This window comes from Myotis lucifugus, unplaced genomic scaffold (genome assembly GCF_000147115.1).
Source record: "Myotis lucifugus unplaced genomic scaffold, Myoluc2.0 scaffold_458, whole genome shotgun sequence".
In the NCBI taxonomy this organism is placed as follows: Eukaryota; Metazoa; Chordata; class Mammalia; order Chiroptera; family Vespertilionidae; genus Myotis; species Myotis lucifugus.
Window position 1 is genome coordinate 325,222 of NW_005871506.1, and position 25,858 is coordinate 351,079.

General features: G+C 49.6%; 1 protein-coding gene across 1 annotated transcript; it reads left to right on the forward strand.

Annotated features, from left to right (window-relative positions):
- The first annotated feature begins 1,320 nt into the window (after window positions 1-1,320).
- Window positions 1,321-20,796, forward strand: ACSM2B (acyl-CoA synthetase medium chain family member 2B). The gene is made up of 13 exons (XM_023744384.1): window positions 1,321-1,497; window positions 4,199-4,409; window positions 5,381-5,588; window positions 6,653-6,796; window positions 8,366-8,522; window positions 11,360-11,439; window positions 11,530-11,653; window positions 12,916-12,996; window positions 14,362-14,463; window positions 16,111-16,238; window positions 16,356-16,455; window positions 17,523-17,642; window positions 20,564-20,796. Exons 1-13 carry the CDS (start codon window positions 1,321-1,323, stop codon window positions 20,666-20,668), a joined length of 1,737 nt encoding a protein of 578 aa, XP_023600152.1. The 3' UTR covers window positions 20,669-20,796.
- The last annotated feature ends 5,062 nt before the right edge of the window (window positions 20,797-25,858 follow it).

A 25,858-nucleotide genomic window follows, 5' to 3' on the forward strand; every position in this document is an offset into this window, starting at 1 on the left:
GGTGAGCGTTGTTTCAGGGAATGGACTGATGGGGTCATATCTCTTCATAGTACTAACCAGTCTTTAGAGGCCAGAGCTATCCAGGAGCGTGAACATCCTCAGGAAAACAATCTGCACTCCACAGGGTCCATGAAAGGGAGATCTGCCAGGTCTTAGCGAAGAAGCAGCACTGGGCAGAGGAGTAAGTGTCTTGTGTGGCAAAGGGAGAGGGTGGGGTGGCTGGAAGAAGGGCAGTCAAAGGAGAACGGGGATTGAGTGGTGGTCAAGGATGCAGGCCCTTCTGAGGAGGTGAGACCTGAAGATTGAGAAAGAGGCAGCCAAGGAAGGAGAGCAAGACCAGCAGGTTGGTCAGGAGATCTTCACTTCTGTTCTTTAGAGGATAAAAGAGGAGGCATAGTATCTGAGACCTTGAGCATTCTGGCTGCTGCTGGCCAGACCCACAGTGGGGAATGGGAAACCAGCCAGCTGGTGGGACTCCTGGCTTGATTCCTTAAAGAAAAGGTCATTAGACTTAAATTCCGCAAGCTCCCCCAGGTGCACATGTTAGAACTCAGAAGCCAGCCTACATGGCCTTGGATGCACTGCCCCTGAAGCCCGTGTGAAAACAATTACAGAGTTATCATTTCTGAAGTGATGCTGTGTGTCAGGTGCTGTGTGCTAAGTTCAGTTGAAGGAAATAGATAAAACTTGTATTAGCATTTACTGTAGTAACAAATATCCAAACATCACAAGAGCGTAGAACCACACATATTTTTCCCATGAGCCTTTGGGCAGGCTGTGGGTGTGCTGGGCTCAGCTCAGCCTACACGTGTTATCATTCAGGGACCCACGCTGAAGACAGAGCACCACCTGGGGCATGCAACAAGCATGAGAGAGGGCAGAAATGCAAGGGCTCCTGACCCACCACCACACAATCACATCCACTCACATCCATGGCCAAGGCAACATGAGGGGTACATACACTTCCCAGTGAAAATTGGTGGGGATATATAATCCCAATACAGGGAAGGAGCAGGTTGTGGGGAACAACAATCAGTCCACCACACCCCGTACTTTAAGCACTAAGGGGTTTACTGCCTGGAACCGAGTGTCCACAAAGCTGCCAGAAGTGCTAGAGAGGTAAGATCTGGCTGGGTGCTGTGCTTGTGGAGAATGGCATGCCCGACTGCGATGGACGCTGAGTGCAATGCACGCATATCCACAGCAAATTCCTTCTGGAAGAAGCTGTAAGGGGCTTGAACTCCATGGGCAGCGGTGACGAGTGGAGTAGCTCTAGTAGGAAAGACTCACCTCTGTCACCTTTCCTGTACAGGTCTGGCCATGCACTGGCTGCGGAAACTCCAGGGGATCTGCATCCAAAGGAGGACACAGATAGCCTGCCGCACTGTCCACATTCATACCAAGCAACGGGCATCGCTGCCGTGGGGCCACCAGGAAGTCCCTGCCAGGTTTAACTTCGCTAGCGATGTGATGGATTACTGGGCTGGCATGGAGAAGGTAAAGGGTGGAGAAGAGACACAGAGATGGACAATTGGGCTGTTTACTAATTCATCCATACATTCAACACATAGTGAACACATTACGTGTCAGGTACTATGATGAGCTATGATGCTCATCTCCCATGAAGGCCGCATTTGGTGGGAGCAAGAGAGCATGGGCTTGGCAGAAAGAAGGGTGAGGAGATTGGTGCAGGTGGGACAATCTGGTAAGTCCCTGGGCAACTGACACAGTTTGCCTACACATTCTGCACGTGCTCTGTTGTGACATCCCAGGGTGAGACAAGGACTAGTGGGCTGGGGTCACAGAAGGGGCAGATTTGGGTTTAATAAGAGAGAATCAGCACCGACCACAGACTGAGTCAGTCTTCCCAGAAAGTTGTGTGTTCCTGTCATCAGGAGTAAGCAAGCAGAATGGTCACCAGGCAGAGATTACAAAAAGGATTCCAGCATCAGCATCAGGGAAAGAGTGATGAGGAAATGCCTCTCTCCCTTCCCACCCTGGACTTCTGGACCTCCACCCTATCCATGGTGGATGCCGCCCTGCCTTCCCCTGAGGTTCTGTGCACCTTTCTGGAGGGTGGAAAGACCCTCTTGGCTGGGGTCTGGGAAGAAGTGGGCTTACACGAATGGCACTCAGAGGGAGCCACACTGTGATGTTGCCATGGGGTCCTGACATCAGCACCCAATCTTAGTGCAGAGATTGCACACGCTGGCCTCTGGGCTGAGCGTGGCCCAGGGTGCAGGGCATGCGTCACACAAAATTCGGTCAATACTTGAACATCTAAAACTTTCTGATAAAAATGTAGATTTCTGGCTTTTCTCTGAAAGTTATACCTCTTGGAATAATGAGGAAGGTCTTTACTACCATGACTCAGAATCCTGAGTCCACAAAAGAAGTGATGTAATAAATTTACTACGCAGCCATCAAAACCTGCTCCACTGACAAACACCATGAGCAACATTTAAAAAAAACACTCTGGCCAGTGTGGCTCAGTGCTTAGAGTGTCAACATGCACCCGAAGGTCACAGGTTCAATTCCCAGGCAAGGGCACATGCCTGGATCGCAGGTTCATCCCAGGCCTGGTCCAGGTGTGCAGGAGGCAACCAATCTCACATTGATGTCTCTCTCTTTCTCTCTTTCCCCCTCCCTCCCTCTCACTCTCTAAAAATCAATGGGAAAAATATCCTCCAGTAAGGATTAATGGCAACAAAAAAATTAGTGACAACCAGGGGGAAATATGCAACTCATTTCAAAGCAAAAGAGTTAATATTCCTAATACAAAAGAGACCCTAGAAATCAGGAATAAAAAGGCATATCCCAATAGAAAAGTGGGTGAGGTATAACATGAGACAGTTCACATCTTATTTGTGATAATATATAATGAATTCATGCTGTTATTTTTTAAAGCATACATGTATAAAATTTCTCAGTTTTAATTTCTAACATAATTTTTTTGTTTTACAAAATATTTTATTTTATTTAGTCCTAATGATTTCTTAAAGTATATTTTTATTGATTTCAGAGAGGAAGGGAGAGGGAAAGATAGAAACATCAATGATGAGAGAGAATCACTGATTGGCTGCTTTCTGCATGCCCCCTACAATGGGGATCGAGCCTGCAATCCAGGCATGTGCCCTGACTGGGAATCAAACTGTGACCTCCTGGTTCATAGGTCAATGCTCAACCACTGAGCTACTCTGGCCGGGCAGTGCTAATAATTTTTTTTGCATTATAACTCCTGAATAATGGTTCTTTTGATTGTAATTATGAGCAAAATTTTAATTATAAGGAAATAGGGATACTATTTAAATAATGGCCAGTTTTCCATAAGTATTGTGGTTTAGTCATGAATAGTAAAGGAAAATGTATTATTCACAGAGAGAAGTCATTCAAATAGTTCTTCATTACCGAATGAATGAAATAGGAATGTATGTTATGATAATATGAGTCGTATTTTCAGCGTTTATCAGGCTGCATGGCTTCCCTGGGCTTTGAGACTTGAAGGTGAGGACGGTGATGGGCATATGCATCCGTGTTAGCAATGATGCTCATGGTTACAGCCTCCTCAGGTCACCTTCAGGCAAGTTTTCTGACTTTAAAATTATAAACACAAACATAGAATGCTAAATCCCAGTTACAGCAAAGCTTTTAGATTAAAAATGTTTAAATAGGAAGATATTAAGAAAAACACAATCAAAATTCATTATCTATAATAATAAAAGCATAATATGCTAATTAGACCGGATGTCCTTCTGGACGACCTCCCGGATGAAGCTGGGGCTGTGAAGACCAACTCTTGCGTGAATTTCATGCACAGGGCTTCTAGTTCTTTATGAGAACTGGAACAGAGATACCAATCCAACTAGTGTATCATAATTGTCCTTTGAGAAGCAAAAACCATTTCACAGAAAATATTGTGAAAGATCAGAGGGGCTACTTTCACTTTATGCTTTATGATTGTGTTTATCTCACTTTTCCTGTATTCACAACTGAACTGATATGCAATACTACTATTTTATAAATTCTAATTGAAATATTGATAGATAGAATCCATAGAAATAAAAACTCTTTAAGGTTCTTAAAATACTTTTTAAGAGTGACTACGGGTCCTGAGATCAGAAAGCTTAGAAAGCTTTCCACCAGGACCTTCCCCAGGCTGTGTCCCAGCCCCTCACCAGCAAGCCTCCCCTTCCCTCAGGCCGGCAGGAGAGCCCCAGGCCCTGCCCTGTGGTGGGTGAGCGGCCGCGGGGAGGAGGTGCGCTGGGACTTCGGGCAGCTGCAGGAGCTCAGCCAGCGGACGGCCAATGTCCTCGCAGGAGCGTGCGGCCTGCAGCGTGGGGACCGCGTGGCCGTGGTGCTGCCCCGGGTGCCCGAGTGGTGGCTGGTGACACTGGGCTGCATGCGAGCAGGTGGGTAGTTGACCCCCTGGGCTGGCACTGGCTCTCTCGTGAAAGAAACTGATGGCAGAGAAATGCCACCATTCCTCCCAAAAGATGCCGCTGCACGCAGCATGCATCCCCCTTTTGTTTAGGCAAACTATCTCCTAAGCGCCTGCTCGAGGTGGCTGGCACGGGCGAGCCACGCATGGTCTGTGCTCATGGGCCTTACAGATGTCCGGAGAAAGGCAGCATGAGCTATCCGCTGTTCACATCGTTACTTCACCACCATTTTGATAGGTGGCGTGTGAATTTTCTAAGAACCTATTAAAAGTCTGGCTCACAGCCAGTCTTTGTAACTAAAGTTTCATTGGAGCACAGCCATGACCTTATGTATTGTCCCTGCCTGAGCTGCACTGGACTAAGGGCAGACTTGAGTCGTTGGGACGGAGAGCGTCTGGTCCCCAAGGCCTAACGCATTTACCATTGGCCCTTTGGCTCTCAGAGGGCCCTGAGCAGTCCGATCTGCAGCGGCCCCGGGCGGCTCAGTGGAGTGGTACTGAGGCCAGGAACTGCAGATGAGCTGAATCTGTCTGTGTATGTGCGTGTCTATGTGTGTGTATCTGTGTCTATGTGTGTGTATCTGTGTCTATGTGTGTGTATCTGTGTGTATGTGTGTGTATGTCTGTGTGTATCTGTGTGTCTCTGTGTGTATTTGTGTGTCTGTGAATGTCTGTGTGTGTCTGTGTCTGTGTAGGGGCTGAGGGCGGGGTTATTAGGCTTAGACTGTCAATGGTGTGACATTAGACCTCTTACAGCTCTGACAGCCCAGGGAAACCTGTGTTTAATTCACTCTGTGGCCCCTGGTCTGTCGTTATTAACATTCCCCATTGGTCGTCCCTTCCCCAACCTCCCCTCCACTGGACCCCACTGGCTGTTCCGTCAGCTTCTGCAGGGAAGGAGACAGCCCCTTCCTGTTCTCTCTAAGCACCTGACTCCTCCAGGCCTCGTCTTCATGCCCGGGACCATCCAGATGACGGCCAGGGACATCCTCTACAGGCTGCAGGTGTCCAGGGCCAGGGCCATCGTGGCAGGGGAGGACGTGGCCCAGGCAGTGGACACTGTGGCACCCGACTGCCCGTCTCTGAAGACGAAGCTACTGGTGTCTGCAAAAGGCCGGGATGGGTGGCTGGACTTCAAGACGCTCCTGCAGTGAGTAGCCGCACGTCCTTCCCTGGTTCCCATCACCAGTGGGCCCTGAACCAGGCACTCAGGTGCAAGTGCTTCCCCGGGCAGGTCGGGAGCAGCCGGAGGACTGACAAGGGGAGTCACTCAGGGGTAAGTGGGCCTTCTGAGGGCACATAATGCTGCTCAGGGTTCTCATGGAAGGACCAGCAGCACCGAGCTCCACCGGGAGCGCATTGCCCGGTGGGGACACTAGCCACCCACCCTCTGGGCTGCACACACGGGCATGCAGAGTAGCTCCGGGTTCCAGCCAGGGGCAGCAGCGAGCCCCTGGCCCACACCAGAAACAACACTAAGTGGGTGGAAACTCACCCAGCCTGTTCAAGGGAAGGAGTCGGGGTGCGGCCAGGAGCGTCTGAGGTCACACACAAGCGATGACTGACACACCGGTTTCTGGCCCCTCCTCCCGCCCCGCCCCCTCCTCCCCGCCCCGTCCCGCCGCTCCGCATCCCCCAGCCAGGCCTGCAGCCACGGCAGCACTGGCGGGGCAGCCCGCTCCCCGTCCCATGTCTGAAATCCCTCCCCAGAGACCAGGAGCCCAGGAAACCCTGGAGAAGGGGAGCTTTTTCTTTCTGCTGACGTGTGTTTAAGAGAGCTGCCAGGGGACGAGACAGCGAGGCCAGCTCTGGGAGGCTCGAGGTCAGGACCCTGGAGGAGAGGTCTAGGGGTGCGCGTGCTTCGAGGGACTAGCTGGCACCCCCTCTTTACCTGGTGTCATGTCAGAGATCCCGACAGCAAGTAGATGCGCATTGACTGAGTGCTCGCTAAGCAAGCAGCCCTTTCGTTTGTGTCGCAGTAACTTCCTCCGCGACTATGAGACCCACTGATCCCATTGCACTGACATGGGAATGAGCCCGGGGAGTCCCATCAGTCCCGTCACAGCTCACAGAGGTCAGCCCTGCGGCGCCCGCCCGAGGCTGGCTGGCTCGGACTCTCCTGACCTCCCCACCGAAGCCTCCCTCCGGCCGCCACTGGCCCTGCAGCAGGGACCCCTGGGCGGGCAGCTCTGAGAGGGCGACCTGTCTCTGCAGAGGAGCGTCCCCCACTCACCGCTGCGTGGAGACGGGAGGCCAGGAAGCGGCGGCCATCTACTTCACCAGCGGGAGCACCGGGCTCCCCAAGATGGCAGAGCACTCCCACGCCAGCCTGGGCGTCAAGGCCAAGATGGACGCTGGGTAAGCAGATCCCCTGGCCACAGGGCAGGCCTAGAGACTCGTCTGAGTCAGGCCCAGGGCTCGTGGGCGGCTACGCCCCGATGCTTCTGAGAAAGGCAGGGAGCGGGCAGGAGGGCGCCTGGCCTCGCACCCGGCAGACACCGGCCCGCTCATAGCAGGGAGCTCAAGGCCTCCTCCGGCCTTGGCACCACGAGCTGCTAGTCGGACTGATTGGCGCACAAGCATGCCACGCTCAGCCGGCGTCCCCCACGCCTCCTCCTGTGAGGTGCTCCTCCTGTGAGGTGCTGGTGACTTGCTTTAGCGCTACCCACACTCCAAAGGGGCACCTGTGTCAGCAGCGACCATCGGATTAACTCGGTGAAAGGAGGTCTCAGCTGTCAGCACTGAGAACGCCCTCCACTCTGCCTCGGCCCTGTCAGTGAGCCGGGGAACACGGGGCCAGGTGGCCGGGCAGCTCTAACAGACGTCAGGGCCTTTCACAGGAGGCGCTGCTCACCGGCCGTCATGACCAGACCTGGAAAAATCGTTTCTGCAAGAAACTCAAAAACCTAAATGTTCCACCTGTGAGTCTGTGATACCAGAAAACTAAATTATTTAACAGAAATAATTTAGTAGAAGAGCCATAGTAAAATACAGTTTCTCAAATAGGGAAGCTAACTCACTTAAATGTATCTAAGACAGTGATGGCGAACCTATGACACGCGTGTCAGAGGTGACACAAGAACTCATTTTTTGGTTGATTTTTCTTTGTTAAATGGCATTTAAATATATAAAATAAATATCAAAAATATAAGTCTTTGTTTTACTATGGTTGCAAAGATCATGAAATTTCTATATGTGACACAGCACCAGAGTTAAGTTAGGGTATTTTAAAATGCTGACACGCCGAGCTCAAAAGGTTTGCCATCACTGCTCTAAGATATTAATTCTCACCCCACCCCCCAGATTTGCTCCGGACAGACTGAGACCCAGTTTTCTTACGGCATTGAAAGTAGAAGCCACCTTCAGGCAGGGACACGCACCATGGTCTCCTGCCACCGGAAGCTCTCCATGTCCAGGCTAAATCGTTCCTGCTTTACGACAGGCCTAACGCCTTTTATTCTGACCGCACGAGAGAAAGAAAACAGGCATAGGCCATGTGATGCTTCACGGAAACAGAACCCAAGGTCTGCTCAGCTGAGCTGGAGCTCAGCAAGGCTCCTTGCTGGGAGGACCACCTGGGGATGTTTTGTGAGGAAGCACGGTAAACACGTCCTGGTGGCTGCCACAGGTCAAAGCCGCACTGCGCTCTGGGGATAACATGAGAATGAGACCCAGTTATCTGTTAAGTAATGTCAGCTGGGATCACACCTTCCTAATACTCTCTCCTTTAGGAAACAGAACGTGCAGACAGAACAACTCTCTTTCCTCTATCAGTTTCAGCTTCCACACACTCCTACCAAGCATGCCAACACACTCAGCACACACACCTGAGCGCACACACCTGCCCCTGCCCGCGGTGTGCACGCTCCTGCTCCGTTCCCCAGCGTGCATGTCGTGTATGCACGTGTGTTTCCTCTCTTCCCTCAGCCTGTGGACAGACCTGCAAGCCTCAGACCTGATCTGGACCATAACAGACACGGCGTGGATACTGAACATCCTGTGCTCGTTTCTGGAACCCTGGACGTCGGGAGCGTGCGTATTTATCCATCTCCTGCCGAAGTTTGACCCACTGGCCATCCTACAGGTGAGAGAGGCCCATGCACACCGCGCGGCGGCCAGCCCAAGGTTTGCACGCTCCGACTGACTGCAGTTTCTCTCAGCTCATCTGGTCCGCTAACCCTCGCCCTAGGGATGAACACTGTTCCGTACGCACGATGGAGAGGGCCCCGGCCTCCCAGGGCTCGTGGGCCAGGGGAGGGGAGAAACCCACATGCAGTACAAAGAGTATATTCAGACGGCAGGCATGGGTCACTGGCTCACTCAACACGTGTTAACTGGTGCCGAGCATCCAATAGATGGTGGTGAGCCACGCGTAGGGAGGGGTGGGCTGTGGAGGTGACGTGATGTGTGTGTGTGTGTGTGTGTGTGTGTGTGTGTGTGTGTGGAGTACAGCACAGACTACAGGTAAAATGCACAGAGTGCAGCTATTTTAAGGGCACAGCTGGCAAACAACTGACCTGTGTCACACCATGCACCAGCTTGGACTGCTATAACAAGCACCCTGGGGCGGGGCTTACCCCCAGACATCGCCCTCTCACGGGCCATGTCCTTCGGCTGCACAGACAACCCCCTTGCCGGGCCCCCTGTGAAGAGAGTGAGACTGACCCCACCACAGGGCCCACCCTCAGGACCTCATCCGAACCTAATTACCTCCCAAAGGCCCAACACCTTCCCAGGGGGCTAGGGCTTCAACGCGTGAACTGGGGGGCACAGCATTCGGTCTATGACAGGCACCCCTGTCACTGCCGCCTCTTCTTTTTTTTTAATATTTTATTGATTTTTTACAGAGAGGAAGGGAGAGGGATAGTTAGAAACATCGATGAGAGAGAAGCATCGATCAGCTGCCTCCTGCACACCCTCCACTGGGAATGTGCCCGCAACCAAGGTACATGCCCTTGACCGGAATCGAACCTGGGACCCTTCAGTCCGCAGGCCGACGCTCTATCCACTGAGCCACACCGGTTACGGCACACTGCCGCCTTTTCAAGACGTAAGACATTCCCATTACGGCAGGGAGGGCCCCCGCCGCCACGCCACTGCCACGCTCCGTCGGCTCCTCAGCCTCCTGACCGCCACTGCCAGGGTGACTTGCTTCTCTGTGATCGTCATAGAGTGGAGCCACCCAGTGTGTGATCTCTTGTGTCTGGCTTCTTCCACTCAACACTGACTACTCGTGACTACTCGCCACTGGCTGCTCGGTGGAGACGTTTGTCCTCTCCGGCTGCTGTGGCGTGTTCCGTTCTGTGTCCAATCATGATTTCTTCTCCGTCCCACTGTGGATGGACATTAGGGTCATTGCCAGTTTGGGACGGGAGGAGTTTTGAAGAATAAATAGGAGTTTTCCCACCGAACTTGACAGGGCAGCCATTAGATAAAGTCTGCAAACAGCCTGGCCCAGTGCGCAAGGCGGTGGGAGGGCTCACTTTGCTTGCACAGGCGCACCCGGTGCTGGACTCGGCGTGAGGAGGACTGGGCCATGCACCTCCTGTGCCGCCGGGTCTCTGGGGGAGTCCCGGGCCCACCCGGACTTCTGTTTGGCCGGCAACCGGTCAGGCTTGGTCTGGATTCTCAGGAGATTCTATTCAAATGATTTTGTCATTTTCTGATGTAAACACATTCTTACTCTGCCCCCTTCCAAAAATGATTTGATATGACTTCTGTTAAGTGGAGCAAATAGTTTTTCCTAAAAACCTATTAGGAAAATATAGATTGGAGTTTGGGGTGAGGAAACCAACAGGAGTAAAGAGAAGTGCAGCAAGTAAGTAGGTAATTACATACTGAGCTTCCTGTAGGGCAAGGCAATAAGGGAGATGGGATGTTTCCATTGCTTTTACCAGCAGTGTTTCGTCAGGAGTGTTTGGGGGATGCCCTGGCTGGTGTGGCTCAGTTGGGTAGAACATCATCCCATGCACTGAAGGGTCGCGGGTCCGATTCCCAGTCAGGGCACATACCCAGGTTGCAGGTTCGATCTCTGGTCGGAGTGCATATAATCCCCAGTCGGGCATGTGCACAACCAATCCATGTTTCTCTCTGACATCGATGTTTCTCTCTCTCTTCATCTCCCCCTTTCTCTCTCTAGAATCAATGGAAAATATATCCTTGGGTGAGGTTTTAAAACAAAAAGAGTACTTGGAGGAAATAATTGCATGATTCACTGATGTTAATCGTTTTTCTATATATTTTTGCCTAAGTCGTTTTTCTATAAGCTCTGTGCAGACAAAGGTGGTGTTACATAGCAGTTAGGCATACTGCCGGCAAATGCTGGTTCCGCTCCTGGCTGCTTGTGTGACCTTGGGCACGTCACTTCATCCTCTGAGTCACAGCTTTCCCTTCTGACTGGGGGTGATCATGCAGACGCCGTGAGGCTGTTGTGAGAAGAGAAGGAGCTGGCACAGGGTCTGGCAAGTGTTCAGTGCCAGCTAAATTTTAGCAGCGCTTCTGAAGGCACTTTCCCACCTGAATTAATCTGTCGTGAAGCTGGTCCGGAGGTTAGGCACTGAACCAAGAGCACAGCCACTTTGCCACAGTGGCCGCCTCCTTCCCTGGAGGCTGGGGTTTGCATAACCTGAAGGTGTGGATATGAGGACAGTCATCACATCGGCAGGAGTAGGCAGCTCGATTTGACAAAAATGCCACAAAATAACCCTGGGCCTTTCCCTCCGATGATAGGTGCTTGTTTCTCTGTTACATTGGGCTTGAGGGGACATGAGAATTCATTGGACCTGAAACAGACACAACAAATAAGCTAGGACTTAAAGGCAGACCCCGCCATGCCAGCGCCCAGGCCTGGAACCACCGTGTGTCCTGGCTGGCTGGGCACTCGACCTGGGGACAGCGTCTCACCTGGCTCTCCTCCTGCAGGTGCTGTCCAGCTACCCCATCAACAACATGGTAGGGGCCCCCATAGTCTACCGAATGCTGGTGCAGCAGGACCTGTCCAGGTGATGGGCTCGGGTGGTCAGGACCTCCCCCTCCCCACGCTCACCTACTGACCCACGGAGTCTGTGGGGGACACTCACCTCTCTCCTCAGTTACAAGTTCCCACACCTGCAGAGCTGCTTCAGCGGCGGCGAGGCCCTCCTCCCGGGCACACTGGCGAGCTGGCGGGCGCAGACAGGACTGGACATCCGCGAGTTCTATGGCCAGACGGAGACGGTAGGCCCGGGAGTGGGGGTGGGGGTCGGGCCAGGAGCTGGCCCCCTGGGCCAATTCCACTTTGACAATAAGAATGTGAGCCACGTTCCTCATGTGCTGTCCCATCAGTACTCATGGAGCACCCCCTGTGGGTCGGCCCTGATACCGCAGGCTGAGTGGGGGGAGAGGGGTTGCACTCGTGGGGGGAGGGCTAATAGACGTGACAGGGCGGCCACGAGGTTCTGTGGAGAGGAGTAGGATGAGTGCGGTGGGGGAGGTGGCATGGAGGCCAGCAAGCCCTCTGAGTGGGGCCGTCTCAGCAGAGCCCTGGCTTCTGGAACGTGCCAGGCACAGGCTGCTCAGGCAGAAGGGAAACCACCAAGAGCCCCACCCCACCTGCCAGGTCTCCTGGGCCGGGACTCACTGTGCTGCTTATGAGAGCCGTCTGGGCGCTTCCCCTCCTTCCCCAGCGCCTCTGCTCAGCCTCTCAGCACTTTTCCCTCCTCCTCGCCACCCCTATCCTCCACCCTCCTGGGGAGAACCCCTGGGGGACTGGCAGCGCTGTGGGCGGAGGTTTGCAGTGGGGGGAGGACAGCGCAGCCGCAGGGTCGGCCTTTCAGAGGGAGCCTGGCTAGGCCCACGTCTCTTTGGGAGTGTATTTCAGGGCCCAGCAAGGCTGGCCTCTTAGGGGAGGTCATTTAATTCCATTTGGCTTTAAAGGACTTTGGGTGCCCGTGGTCCCTTAGGAAAGTATGGATCCCCGTAAAAAGATTATAATGTGGTTGGTAGTTCCTCCTTACTGGGGAGTAGTCAATGGATTGCTTTCCAAACAATTTAGGGGTTCCAGGGAAGGCCAGAAAGCAGGGGGGGGGGGAGAGCAGGGGAGGGGGGAGAGCAGGGGAGGGGGGAGAGCAGGGGAGGGGAGAGAGTAGGAGAGGGGAGAGAATAGGGGAGGGGGAGAGCAAGAGAGAGGGGAGAGAGTAGGAGAGGGGAGAGAATAGGGGAGGGGGAGAGCAAGAGAGAGGGGAGAGCAGGGGAGAGGGGAGAGCAGGGGAGGGGAGAGAGCAGGGGAGGGGAGAGAGCAGGGGAGGGGGGAGAGCAGGGGAGGGGAGAGAGAAGGAGAAGGGGGAGAGCAAGGGAGGGGCGGAAGGGAGCCACCGAATGTGACTCATCTTCCCACCACATCAGGACTGCTCTGCTGAGGGTCCTTTTTCTTTCTTTTCTTTTTTGCTGGGACCTATGACCCTCCTGACGTTTGCCCATCTGTCTGCTGCTTCCCACAGGGACTCACCTGCAGAGTTTCCAAGACAATGAAAGTCAAGCCCGGCTGCCTGGGAACAGCGATCCCCCATTATGACGTGCAGGTGAGTTGGCGCCTCTCGAGGTGGGCGGTGGGGGAAACAGGCTTTTCCAGTAACTTACATATTGCATTCTGCATGGAGGAAAAGTAATGAAAAGTAAATGCGTTTTAATACTATGGAGAAGGAGGAAGGAAGGAAAGGAGAGGGAGAGTTTAATATTCTTATCATGCAGGAAAAAACACTTGGAATAGCTAGCAGTTAGCTGGCCAGTTAGTTATATAAATACTAGAGGCCCAGTGCACGAATTCATGCATGGTGTGGTCCCTTGGCCTGGCCGGTGACCAGGGCCAATAGGGGCCATCTCGCCCAGTCCGGGGTAGGGACCAAGGGAGGTTGGCCGGCGGGGGGAGGTAGGCTGTGGGAGCACACTGACCACCAGGGGGCAGCTCCTGCATTGAGCATCTTCCCCCTGGTGGTCAGTGCATGTCATAGCTAATGGCCAGTCATCCCAACATCTGGTCGTCCGGTCGTAACAGTTGCTTAGGCTTTTATATCTATATATATATCTATATCTATATCTATATCTATATCTATATCTATATAGATATAGATATAGATATACATTTTTAAAACAAAAAATAAGGGTGATTTTGACACTTACTGTTTCTGCTGAGCCGTCTTGGTGTCCACCTTCTTGGTTCATGCTGCTGACGCGCCAGGGTTTGTAGTGACTCCACCGTGGAGGAGAGCATGGCCCCCACTGTGTGCTGTCTGCTGGTCAGGAGATGATTCCAAACAGTTCACTGGTACAAACAGCATACAGTCAGTGTGCTGGAGCTGAAATTGTGCTCCTGTCTCTATTATTTCTTCAGGTTACATTCCAAGCAATAGAACTTGAGTATGTGTGTCCGTGGCTCCGTGCAGGGCCCTGCAGGTCTGGAGTATAACAGTGTGTGCTCTATTCCAGGCCACTCCCCTGTGGCGGCCGTCCATGAGCTCTTTTTCTCAGTGCCCCCTGCACTCCGATACAGTCCTGTGACATCAGCAGTTGAAGGCACTGAGACATCGAGCTTAAGTAGCTCAAAGACAATGAGTCAGGTAGCAGGGTCGGAATTTGTGTTTTGATCTGTCTGGTGCCCAAGTTCACGGGCCTCGAAGACAACGGGCGGCTGCTATGCCTCCTGAGCTCCTACAGCCAGACACGTCCTGAGCTCCTCTGGCCCAGGCTCTATGGGGGCTTCACCTAAACCATGCCAGGCAGATGGGTTCAAGACCTGGGCTCCAAGCACATGGCTTCCCTGGGTTCCGGGTCCGTGTGTTCAGCCGCCACTAGAGCCCGAGGGCCTCCGTGTGCCTAGTCGGCTCTCCCGGCTGCTGCCCAGGCACCTTGTCCCGCGGCTCCTTCTCCCGATCTGCTTCCTCCTGCAGGTCATCGATGACCAGGGCCACATCCTGCCGCCTGGGGTGGAGGGAGACTTGGGCATCAGGATCAAACCCAACAGGCCCATAGGCATCTTCTCGGGCTACGTGGTAATGAACTCAGGCTCCTCCCCTCTGTCCCTGGTGGGAATAGGGGCTCTGAGAGGGATGAGGGGAGGGTCCCCGAGTTACGGACTTCCCAAGAGGCATTGAAAAGGAGTACCCAGGATCTAAGAAGGGTGCTTTGCCAAGAGAGAAGGTGGCCCTCACCCTGCCATCCTTAGCCGAACACTAAGACCTCATCTGAAGAATTGTCTTTATTTGGATGCCCCTTTCCACGCACAAGAACTGCTCCTGGCAGAAAGCTTGCTGCCAGGAAGCATATGCGGTAGCATTCTCCCCAGAGCAGCTCTGCGTCCAAGCCTCACCCCCACTCCCCGCCACTGATCCTCTTCACAGCCGTGTGAGCCACATCGCACTGGGACTTCGCCACAGAGCTGGGTGTCCCTGTCTTCAGACCTTGGAACATTAGAAACAGGTGATCCTCGAGTCCAGCCGCCTCGCTTTAGAGGCGAGGATGGTGAGACCAGAGATGACAAGGCTCATGCAAGCCCGCCACTGCTGAAAAGTGGGCAAGGAAGGCCTCAAATATTAAACCAAATAATACATTCAGTCATAACAGTGGCTGCCACTTACTGTGTGCTTGCTACATGATGCACACAGTCCTAAAGCACTTCGTAGACACTACACTCGTTTAATCTTCCTGATGCCCTTATGAGGTATTTGGAGCCAAATTGCTTGAGTTCAAAACCCTACTCCACTATTTTCTATGTGAGAAAGTGACTGACCTCTCATGCCTCAGTTTCCAAACCTGTAAACTGTGTATTGTAATACCTCATAGCATGACTATGGTTCTCGAAAGGCATTAGTGTTTGTGGAGCACTTAGAACAGTGCTATGTGAGCGTGCGCAGAAGAAAAGAATTGCCGGAGATCCACATTGTCACCCCCATGATCCAGATGAGGAGACATGGGCCTTGGAGAGGAGGCCAGCAGGGCTGAAGGCGGCTGGAGAAAGAGTCAAGCTGGGGTCAGATCTGGCTTCCAGTCTCTGCTCTGCCATCTGGAATGGCTATTGGGCTTTGGATACGCCTCTTGATCGCTCTGGTCTTCAATACCCGTATTTTCCAAATGGAGACGGGAGCCTATGAACTCCCTATGCCATCTTTGAACCCAAAGACTGACTGTCCAATCCGGAGCCCACACGTAAACAAAATACCAAGATGCACTAACAAGGGGTGAACCCCAAGCCTTCTCCCTGTTCAAGAACTCCTGCCTCAGCTGAACAGAGGGTCCAGCTGGTATATTTCTAGAACTTTCAGATCTAACAAAGTAGCCATGAAAGCGTCCCATCCACCTTGGCACCCTTAAATGGTGTCATGAAATGGAGCAGGAGCCAGTTAGGCTGACCCTGAAGGGAAGGTGGGCCCCGGCAGGGGAAATGCCCTGGGCACGGGGGCCTGGCTGCACTGATGTTACCCTTAGACTCGAGCGGGGATAGGGGCAACGCTGGGGGAGTAACTGAAACGAAGGGGGAGACCAGCTCCACGGGGCTGGGGTTGACAGGCTCAGGGCAGCCTGCCAGGCACAGTTGTTCAAGTTGTAAAACGCACAACCTGCACGGCTGTTCATGGCAGCCCCGGCCGGGGGCAGAGGGTGTGGGCTTTGCAGGCACAGTAACTGTCATTCTGTGGCCCCAGGACAATCCTGAGAAGACAGCAGCCAACATTCGAGGGGACTTTTGGCTCATGGGAGACCGGGCCATCAAGGATCAAGAAGGATATTTCCAGTTCATGGGGCGGGCAGATGACATCATTAACTCCAGCGGGTGAGCTGGGTTCTGGGCTGAGAAGTGTAATCTGGGTCCTATTTCTGATGATTCTAGACCTTGGGCCTGGCCTAGATGTGGTGCCCAGTCTTCTCTGACAGGTGGGTTCTTCTCCAGGCACCGGATTGGACCTGGAGAGGTGGAGAATGCACTCATGGAGCACCCTGCTGTGGTGGAGACGGCTGTCATCAGTAGCCCAGACCCCATCCGAGGAGAGGTGATGTGGAGCAGCAAGCTAGGGGTGCAGATCTGGGAAACAAGGGTATAAAGTGTGATGGTTAAGAGCATGTACTCTGGCAACTGGACAGCCTGAGCCAAAATCTTGGCCCTCCTGCTTACTAGCTGTGTGACCTGGGACAAGTTGCTTAGCCTCTCTGAGCCTCAGTTTTCCATATGTAAGATGAGGGGTTGTTTGATGAGTAAATGTGTTAATATTTATAAGGTGCTTGGAATAAGATCTGTCACATAGCAAGCACCTCAGAAGGTCACTATTGTTGGCACTTGAATCAGAACTGATCCCTGACCAGAAGAACAGAGGAGGGATTTGAGCCAAGAGATGGAGCCCCTGAGCCATGGATTTTGCAGTGAGAATATGGGGAAGATGGAAGACCTTATAATAACGTGGGGTTCTAGAAAAAGGTCCAGGTGAAGTCCACGGGAGCTTGGGGGGGGGAGGTTAAGGTGCAGAGGTGTGGGTCAATGTCTGGGACATCTCTGCAGGGTGCAAGCTGACACTGTCATATGTCTGGCAGGTATGGGACATATCACCATGGAAACCATAGCAGCCACTAGGCAAATGGGGGCCAAAGAGGATCCTCTACTGAGAAAACTCTGTGCCAAGCATGGAGCGAAGCCAGGCTGTATATGATGGCATTGTGGTTCCCATGAATTAAGGAAGGCAATCGGATCTCCATTCACAGCTGTGCAAGCTGTAGCGGGAGGGTTGGACAGATCCTCCGGGTCTGTGGTCCACAGCCTTTATTGTCTTCTCTTCACTTACACCTAGCTTCTCCCTGTCTCGCTATTGCCTCTGGGATATGAGGTGAGCCAGGTCTCAACCTGCCATCCTAACTGCCCACCCAATAAGCCATTTGAGAGAGAATTGGACTGTTGGCCATTATTACCCCCAGTTTCTCCCTTTTCTTGGCCACAAATACCTGGCGGTACAATGGAGAGGACATAAGGTCGGTGGCTGTGGAGGACGTCCTAACACTGACTCTGTCGTATCCCAGGAGGTGACGATGTGCTCTGACCCCTCCTCTCTTGCCCTCGTCCTCACTGCAGGTGGTGAAGGCCTTTGTGGTCCTGGCGCCACAGTTTCTGTCCCATGACCCGGAGCAGCTCACCAGGGAGCTGCAGCAGCACGTGAAGTCGGTGACCGCCCCGTACAAGTACCCGAGGAAGGTGAGGGCCCTGGCGCCCCCAACGTGAAGGAGCGGTGGTCTCCTCTCATGTTTCCCTTCTCTGGCTGTGGACCAGGACTCTTATTTCAAAGTTCTGCCTGACTATGACCAAGAAAGTCCCCCCAGAACAATCTGGAAACTATTATAGATCCCGAAAGGTAGCTCAGCACTGAGCTCACCCTGATTAAAAACCAGATGCTCCCATAACAAGTTCTCACCCATACCCAGCCCACATTCCCACTCTCTGCACCAAGGTCTTGCGATATTACTCAGGATTCTCTGGGCTGCAAGCAACAGAAATCCAACTTGAAGTTCATTTCTCACACAACTGGTAAGGCCAGGAGGGTGAGTCCTTAGTCACAGCTGGAACAGGCAGGCCAATGGGGGTCAGGGATGGCTCTTGCCCTGGACTCTCCTTTCGGTATTGGCTTCATTCCTTGAAGTGCTCTCCAGCAGCTCCAAACACTCTTTCAGCAGCTTTGCAAATCCCAGTAGAAAAAGAGCATCCTTGTCCCCAAAGGACCAGCAAGTCTTCAAGTTGATTCTCATTGGAACAGTTCTGGTCACGTGTCCATTCTTAAACCAATCCCTGTAACCAGGGGATGAACACTGTGATTGGCCAGTTATGGGTCATGCGGTCACCCCTAGAGGGAATGCAGGAAGATGGGAGGAAGGGCTGCCCTACACCAGGACATGGACCGAGTGAGGGAGGGGTGGCTCCCATGGGTAAATGGAAGAGCTGTTATCAGAAAGGGCAAAAAGCATACAATCTACTATAACAGTTTTCAGCTGTTTTTACTGTGGGGCAGGGAACTAAGGCATAGAGGTGGACACGGAAGAGAGGCCCAGTTTTTGGAGTTGGGCACAAGGTAGACTTTGTCCCAGGGAAGGATTTAATTTCTCTTCTTTTGAGTCCGGGGTAGAAGGTGAGAGCGGCCACATGAAGCCCCTCAGATTCTATGTAACCCAGGTGCTCACTCGCTTGTCCGCACAAGCTGTCCCTGGCGGGTTTCTGAGAGGCAGACTCAGAAGGAGACTAACATGGCAGAGGTTTGTGAGGGAGTCTTTGGGGTGAACTCTTGGGGAAGGGAGGGGAATGGATTGACTGGAGGTAGAGTTGCACTGTGATGGAGCTTAGTGGGGGCCTCAGCCAGCCCCATGGGGAGTCTTGAAGCTAAGACACCCTCTCAATTTCCTGAGCAGCAGCTGGGGAAAGGCCTTTACAGCCCCTGTAGGTCAGGCATGGGTGCAGGCTGCCCTGGGGGGTGGGGCCCAGGGCAGGGCCTAGGGGCGAGGCCAGGGGCAGGACCCTGGGAGGGACAACTCTCCTGAGCTGCTGTGCTCCGCAAGGGCCTGGCAACGGGAAAGTGAGTCTTTCATTCCTGCAGTACATCAGAGCCCACCACACAGACTGGCATTCACCTCCATCACTCACTCAGCAATCTTTCTGTGCCTCACTCTCCCTATCTGTAAAATGGGGATTATGGTGTCACCCCTGCACAGGTTGTTAAAAAGAACAGTTAATGCTTATAAGGTACCTTAGCAAGAATTTAATAAGTATTTTGAAAGCAACTAGAAATCTGACCACAACAAGCATATTATGGATTTTTACTTGTAGCTGAATATCTCTGAGGACCCAGTGGAGAGGGTCCTGTCACACAGGGTAACAGTTTATCCCATAGATGTGTCTCCTTTTACATCTCCCCTTAGAATGCCCTGGTAGCGGTTCTTCCCACACTCTTCCTCCTCCCAGCAACCACCCCGTTCTGCTCCCTTCCTCATGATGTGCAGCATCGCTTTCTTCTTAGCATTAAACTGAACCTCCTGTGGTTCCCTTCTACTCTCCACTAACACCCAACGACCAAACAGTAATGTTTTAGGTCATACTGTTTTTGTGGGAACTACTCAGCTCTGCCCCACAGTGAGAGAGCAGCCAGCCTCAACTGTAAATGAACACATATGGCTGTTGTTTCAATAAAACTTTATTTACAAAAACAGGAGAAGGGCTGGATTTTGCCCACAGGCTATAGTTTGCCAAACCCCTGCTTTATCCGACTGTGATTTTAACAAATTCTTTCCTTTACAAAGTTAGCCTTGCCTCACAGCAAGTCAGCTGGTGAGAAGATACCTTTTCCATACCAGTATCCCTCTTATTATTACTTTTCTTAAACCCAAAACCATCTGACTTCTAGACCAACGCTCTGGCAAGCTGAGCCCTACAGCCAGAAGCCTCAGTGAATTCTCTTCCTTGCGCACACCTTAGGATTCAGGAATATTAGAGACGGAAGGGTCCTGAACAGCAAGCATTCCTTCCCACGGGTCAGAAGGTGGAGGTGGAGAGGTTTTTGAGTTGTGCTGAGGACACACCAACAGAAAAGGATGGAGATGAAATTGAAAACCAGGCTTCCTGACTCTTAGCTGCCCACTGTCTCTAGTCCAGATTCAGACCCATGGCTGACATCTTGGGTGTTGCCCCGCCAAGAACTCAGCCTGCATTTTATCTCACAACAACGCCACAAGGTTGTGGTGATTTTCCAGGTGACTCGGTAGGAAAAATGAGTCTCAGAAAAGCCTAGTTCAAAGCCAGGTAGATGGTGGAGGCGAGACTGGAGCGCAGTCTGATGTCAGAGCTCAGGTGTCTGACTCCTGTCCCCTGCACTGCTCTCCCTGCCCCACAGTACGTCAGAGACCAGTCGGCTCACTCCTATGTCCTGTTCTAGTCACTTTCTTCTCCTTGTCCCAGAGCACTTTCTGAACCTTCCTGTTGCACCTTCTTATGTCCTGGGAGTTTTCCAAACTCAGTAGTCACTCACCTGGAGCCTCCCAGCCCCAGGAGCTTCCCCTCACCTACAGTAATTCCTCAAAAAAATTCAACCTTGTGAAGTCATGGATGGCCAACCCTGGACTGATCTGTCCCAACAGGTGGAGTTTGTCTTGGACCTGCCCAAAACGGTCTCTGGGAAAATCCAGCGGACGAAGCTTCGAGAGCAGGAGTGGAAGAGGTCTGGGCCAGCCAGGGCCCCATGACGCCTGCAGGGATTTCTTCGGGCCCTGCCCTTGTCCCTTCATTCCCTTCAGGCCATCTGCCTTCCTCAGGAGATGTGAGATTCTTTACAAGACATCTGAGTTTTGTCTCCCTGATTATGAGCTCAAAATCTTCCATGTTACATGTTGAGAGAAGAAAGGGAGAATGGGGTGGGGGGCGGGGGGGGAGGAGAAGACATATGTAATACTTTCAACAATAAAGAATGTAAATTTTTTAAAAAAGAGGAGCAAAAAGAAGAAGAAAGGGAGGGTGGGGATGAGGGTAAGGAAAGGAGAGGGGAACAGAGAAAAAGGAAAGAAACATGAGAGAGAGATTAAAACAGCAATTGAGAAAGAAAGAAAAAGGAGGGAAGGAAGTTGGCATGAAGGGAGGGAGGAAAGATAGAAAGAATTAGAGGGAGAGACAAAAAGAGAACAAAGGAGGAAGGAAGGAAAAGAAAAGAAAGATCAACAAAAATAGAAATTGATAACGAAAAATGATGGAAGACAGAAGGATGAGAGAGAGGGAGGAGAGGGGAGTATTATTACTCCTGTAGATGAACAGACAGACAGACAGTAACCGAGTCAAGCAGAAAACTAGATTTTAGGAAGGAAATAGAATGCCATGGCTCCCCGTCTCCCCCTGAACAGGACCTCCATACAAGTTCAGGAACCCAGACCTTTGGGGGAAATCTATGACCTACTCAAAGTGCAGATTCCGCCCCTCCTCTCTCCACCCACGGCTTGTGTGAAGCAAACCATAATGTTCACCAGAACATTTCACAAAGATTGGTTTACTATGACTACAATGAAATCACCAACCCCTGTCTTTTTCAGGATGAGATCAAGCTAGATCACCACATTCTCTGTGTCCTTCTCTTGTAAAAGCCTTTAGACACCCCAGAAACCCCCAGAACCACGAAGTAATGTTTGCCAAGTCTCTGTGCATAACTTCCCTGGACAATCATGAGTTCCAGAGGGGCCCCAGGCTGACCAGGGCATGTGTTTGTGGCATGAGGTGTCCGGGCTTGTTGCTGTTATTCAGAGAGAGAAGGTGCAACAAACCTGGAGAAGGGCGGTCACCTCACTTCTGCGCAATATTGCTTCAACATCAGATTCCAGTTGTGCAGGGTCAGGGTGGCCCTTATATAACATGGTAGAGTTTGCACTTCATCTGGAGCAAACTTGGTGCACTAAGCATTTCTAAATGAGTGCCTGGTAGTGAGTAGTGAGTACATTAAGGGAGAATTTGAAAAATGCTTAGAAGAATTCCTTCTTCTTGAAGCTTGGTGACTTAGTGATTAAGGAAGGTGGAGGGGTAAAGAGGAAGGAGGCGCTGAAGGATGACATCTAGTTGTTTGAGTAGGTAAACTGAGGTGGGTGGTTATAATACAGGGGAACCTTGGTTCTCGAACTTAATGCATTCCAGAACACTGTTCGGGAAGCAATTTGTTTGAAAACCAAATCATCTTTTGCCATTAGAAATAATGTAAATTGAACTCATCCATTCCAGACCTGCAAGTGATTCCCTGTTTTAACCTTTCTTACATACAGCACTACTGGCCTGGTGCACGAATTTGTGCACATTGAAAGGGAATTAATTAGAAGAAATATTTTAATTTCACTATTCGCCCTTTCTCTATAATAGAAGTGTCAGAGATTAAAGAAAAGTAGTAAAATGTATATGAAAATAATATATACATTTATTAATAAATAAACAATAACCACATGATATAACAACAACAAAGACATGATGTAAAAACAACAAAAACGTGATATAAAAACAACATTGATAAAAACAATGACTGGTAAATTGATTAAACTTATTCTAATATCTCCTGTATACCACATTAAGAGTAAAAACATTTTCAGAGTGCTTGACTAATTTCCCTTGTGATGAAGTATTTACAAATTTAACTTTAACGTCACACGCTCTTCAAACTCGAGAGAAAGCAATATATAACTGACCATGTCTGAAAACAGTTTCAGGTAGGAATATTCCTACTCTGCCTAGAGTTTGTCCCTGTAATTTATTAATAGTCATCGCAAATGCTGGCATCACAGGAAACTATCTTCAAATTAATTTAAATGGGAGGCCAGTGTCAGACAGGGACAAATCAATTCTTGGAATCAGAAAAACCTCTCCTTCTGCAGATTCTGTTAATACTTCAGCTTCGATTATGTTAGATCGTAATCTTCTGATAATAAATCTGGTACCATTACAAAGACCCCAATTACTATTAAGATTTCTCAGTAGCATGATTATTGCACCAATTTTCAATTTTAATTTATGACATGGCATTCCTGAAAGAGTAATACTATTAAGAAATTCAATGGGAAAATTTTCCTTTTCGGCATCATCCGTTGAATCAATGGAATCATCACTCAAATAGGTGTGAAAATCTCCATCAAGTATATCCAACATTTCTTCATTTAGTTTATGAATGTGTTCATTTTTAGGGTAAAGAATTGCACGTTTAGATATATTTTTAATATTATCTATAGATACACTATTTCCAAAGATAGCTTCAATAATAGGTCCTTTACAAATCATTTCACAGGGGATTTCAATAATATCCATTCCTAAATGAAAACTGCTATCAAGTTTGCCATCTCCAAATTTTACTAACCATCCACTATAATCAGAGTCCTCTGATCTCATACTTGTTTTAAGAGACAACTTTCTGAAACATCCCCAAACACTACAGTACTTTAAACTCGTTTGTACTATGGCCGATCACATAGCATGCGGTACAATACTGAGACATTGTCGAAAATCCCCTCTGAGAAGGAGAACTTTCCCACCAAATGCAACATTCAAATTCATAATTTCTCTTAGTAATCTGTCTATGGCGTTTATAGCATGACTGGATGCCACGGTGCATTCATCAATAATGAGAAGTTGGGTCTTTTCAGTGGTTTTAGCAACTTCACTCTTTATATCAAGTCTAGAAATTGAAGTTTCATTTAATGGAATCAGTAATTTATATTGGGAATGAAAGGTGCTTCCACCAAGAAGTAAATTTGCAGCGATTCCTGTAGACACTGTGGGTAAAACAGTACCACCACGACCTCTAATATAATGTATTAAAACTTTATATGTTTTTCCACTACCGCCTGGACCATCCAAGAAAAAGCATTTGGGGTGTACAGTTTGATCTTCGATGGCAGAAGTTATAGTCTGAAAGGCTGCCAGCTGTTCATCATTCAGAGAATTTATCAAAACCTGTGCCTGTTGTTGCTCCTACGATTCATCACATGTAGTTGTATTCATTAATGAAGGATAGTCCGGAAATTTGAAGTGCGAACATTTCATTCCATGCAATGTGAATACTTCTTCAATTTCGTTAAGGGCATGCATTTCACGGTTCACATAGGCACCTTCTCTTTGGTGTAATTTCCAACAAAAATCTTCAATAAAATGAGATTTAGTCTCATCCCATAATTTGTCTGCTGCAGAAGGACATCCAAACACGCATATATATGCAAAAGGTTGCCGTAGTTGTTTGGGCATATTAAGGATAATCGCATTATCAATCGTATCTTTCCAGATAGTGTCATCGATTAATAATCCTTGATGTTTAGCAGCTTCACAAAATGTATCATAAATTACACCTCCTACAGTTCGCAGATCAGCAAAACTTACCGCACCTTTTACATGCAGAAGCAAAAGTCTAAGGTAATATCGTTCTGGTTCTCTACAGCTCACAGTGAACAGTCTACCCAATACTTTATTCCCGCCCTTTTGGCGTTTTCTCCACAAAGAAGTATTAAACACATAATGCTGTGGAATCTTCCAATAATAATAATTACACGCGTTGGAATCTTCTCTATTCAATAAAAACCAAGCCATCAAAGTCAAGTTATGCCTACCCCTATCTATAACTTCAGCAAAATCATTGGTATGAAAATACAAATTCTGATCATTTGGCAAATGAATAGCTAATCTTGTGATTGCATGAGATTGGTTATACATTCACATTGCAGAAAGTCTCCAAACAGCCTCAGGAGCGCTCACATACCTGGAGTCAATGAAGTCCTGTACTTCGTCATGATTGATAATATTTTTTTCAGAAATTTGAATATTTGCACAATTGTGCCCTTTATAGACATATTTAAATAAATATTTGACACTCTTAATGTATGTGCAGACTTCAATGTTTATATGACAGTTATATTTGAGGCACAAATATGGGTTATAAGGGACAATCCAAGTGTTATCGGCAACTTTATTTCTAATAGACATGGTGCTACCAGATCTTCTTTTGTATTTGGGATATCCATAAATATTTCCAATGGTCGCATTTTGAAATTCTTTCTGATATCCCTTTGAACATTTTCCATTTTCCATACATGGACTGTTTGGATTTTGTATTCCACATGGTCCATGTACCATATTTTATTTTACAATTTGAAAAAGTCAAGGACACTGGTCTTCATCCGGAATTTCTGCCTTAACGATACAGTCAATGTCATCTTCCATTTGTAATTTGGATTCACTATCTAATATCAATACTATGTGAGCATAAGGCAGTCCGCATTTCTGAAATTCAATGACATGAATTTTAGTTGTAACTTTGCCAAATAAATCGAATTTACAGATATCATTTAAAGGAGCATTCAGCTTAATATTAAAAACCCTGGCTACCAAGTCAGGTCTGTTTGCAACTTTTTGCCAGCGTTGTAAATTGTTTGTAATATCTGCCCATTTTGGGTTGCACATCATGGTTATGAATAAAGCGGGCTTGCCATACCTCGTTACAATTGCCATAGCATCCTGATATCGCTGCTGCATATTTCTGGGACTACCCTCAAAAGATGACGGAAGTATTATCATTTTACCAATCGGCACATTGTCATTTTCAGATCTAGATGTGAGATAATCCATCAAACCACTATATATTTTAACTTTCAACTTAGATTGGTTTGCTTTGATGAAATTTATCCCATTGGTTTCCATTTTTTAATATGAATCAACAATACACTGTAGAGTTAATTATCCTGCATTTAAAATAGGATTAAACATGTCCCAGACGGGTAGATGAAATCCATAATACTGCACGTGTGTGACTCGTGTCCTTACATTTTGTCTGGTATTATTGTTGATTACATTGTCATCTCTGAGTCTTAATACAATATCCATTCCCCAGCCTTTTTCACCATGTGGAAAAAGAATAGGATATGTCATTGCAT

Excerpts from the sequence above, each read along its gene's own strand:
- ACSM2B (XM_023744384.1), top strand. The coding sequence starts at position 1,321 with ATGCACTGGCTGCGGAAACTCCAGGGGATCTGCATCCAAAGGAGGACA. Across the intron at positions 6,797-8,365 it reads AAGGCCAAGATGGACGCTGG|CCTGTGGACAGACCTGCAAG; the intron begins GTAAGCAGATCC and ends CTCTTCCCTCAG. Across the intron at positions 14,464-16,110 it reads GCATCTTCTCGGGCTACGTG|GACAATCCTGAGAAGACAGC; the intron begins GTAATGAACTCA and ends CTGTGGCCCCAG.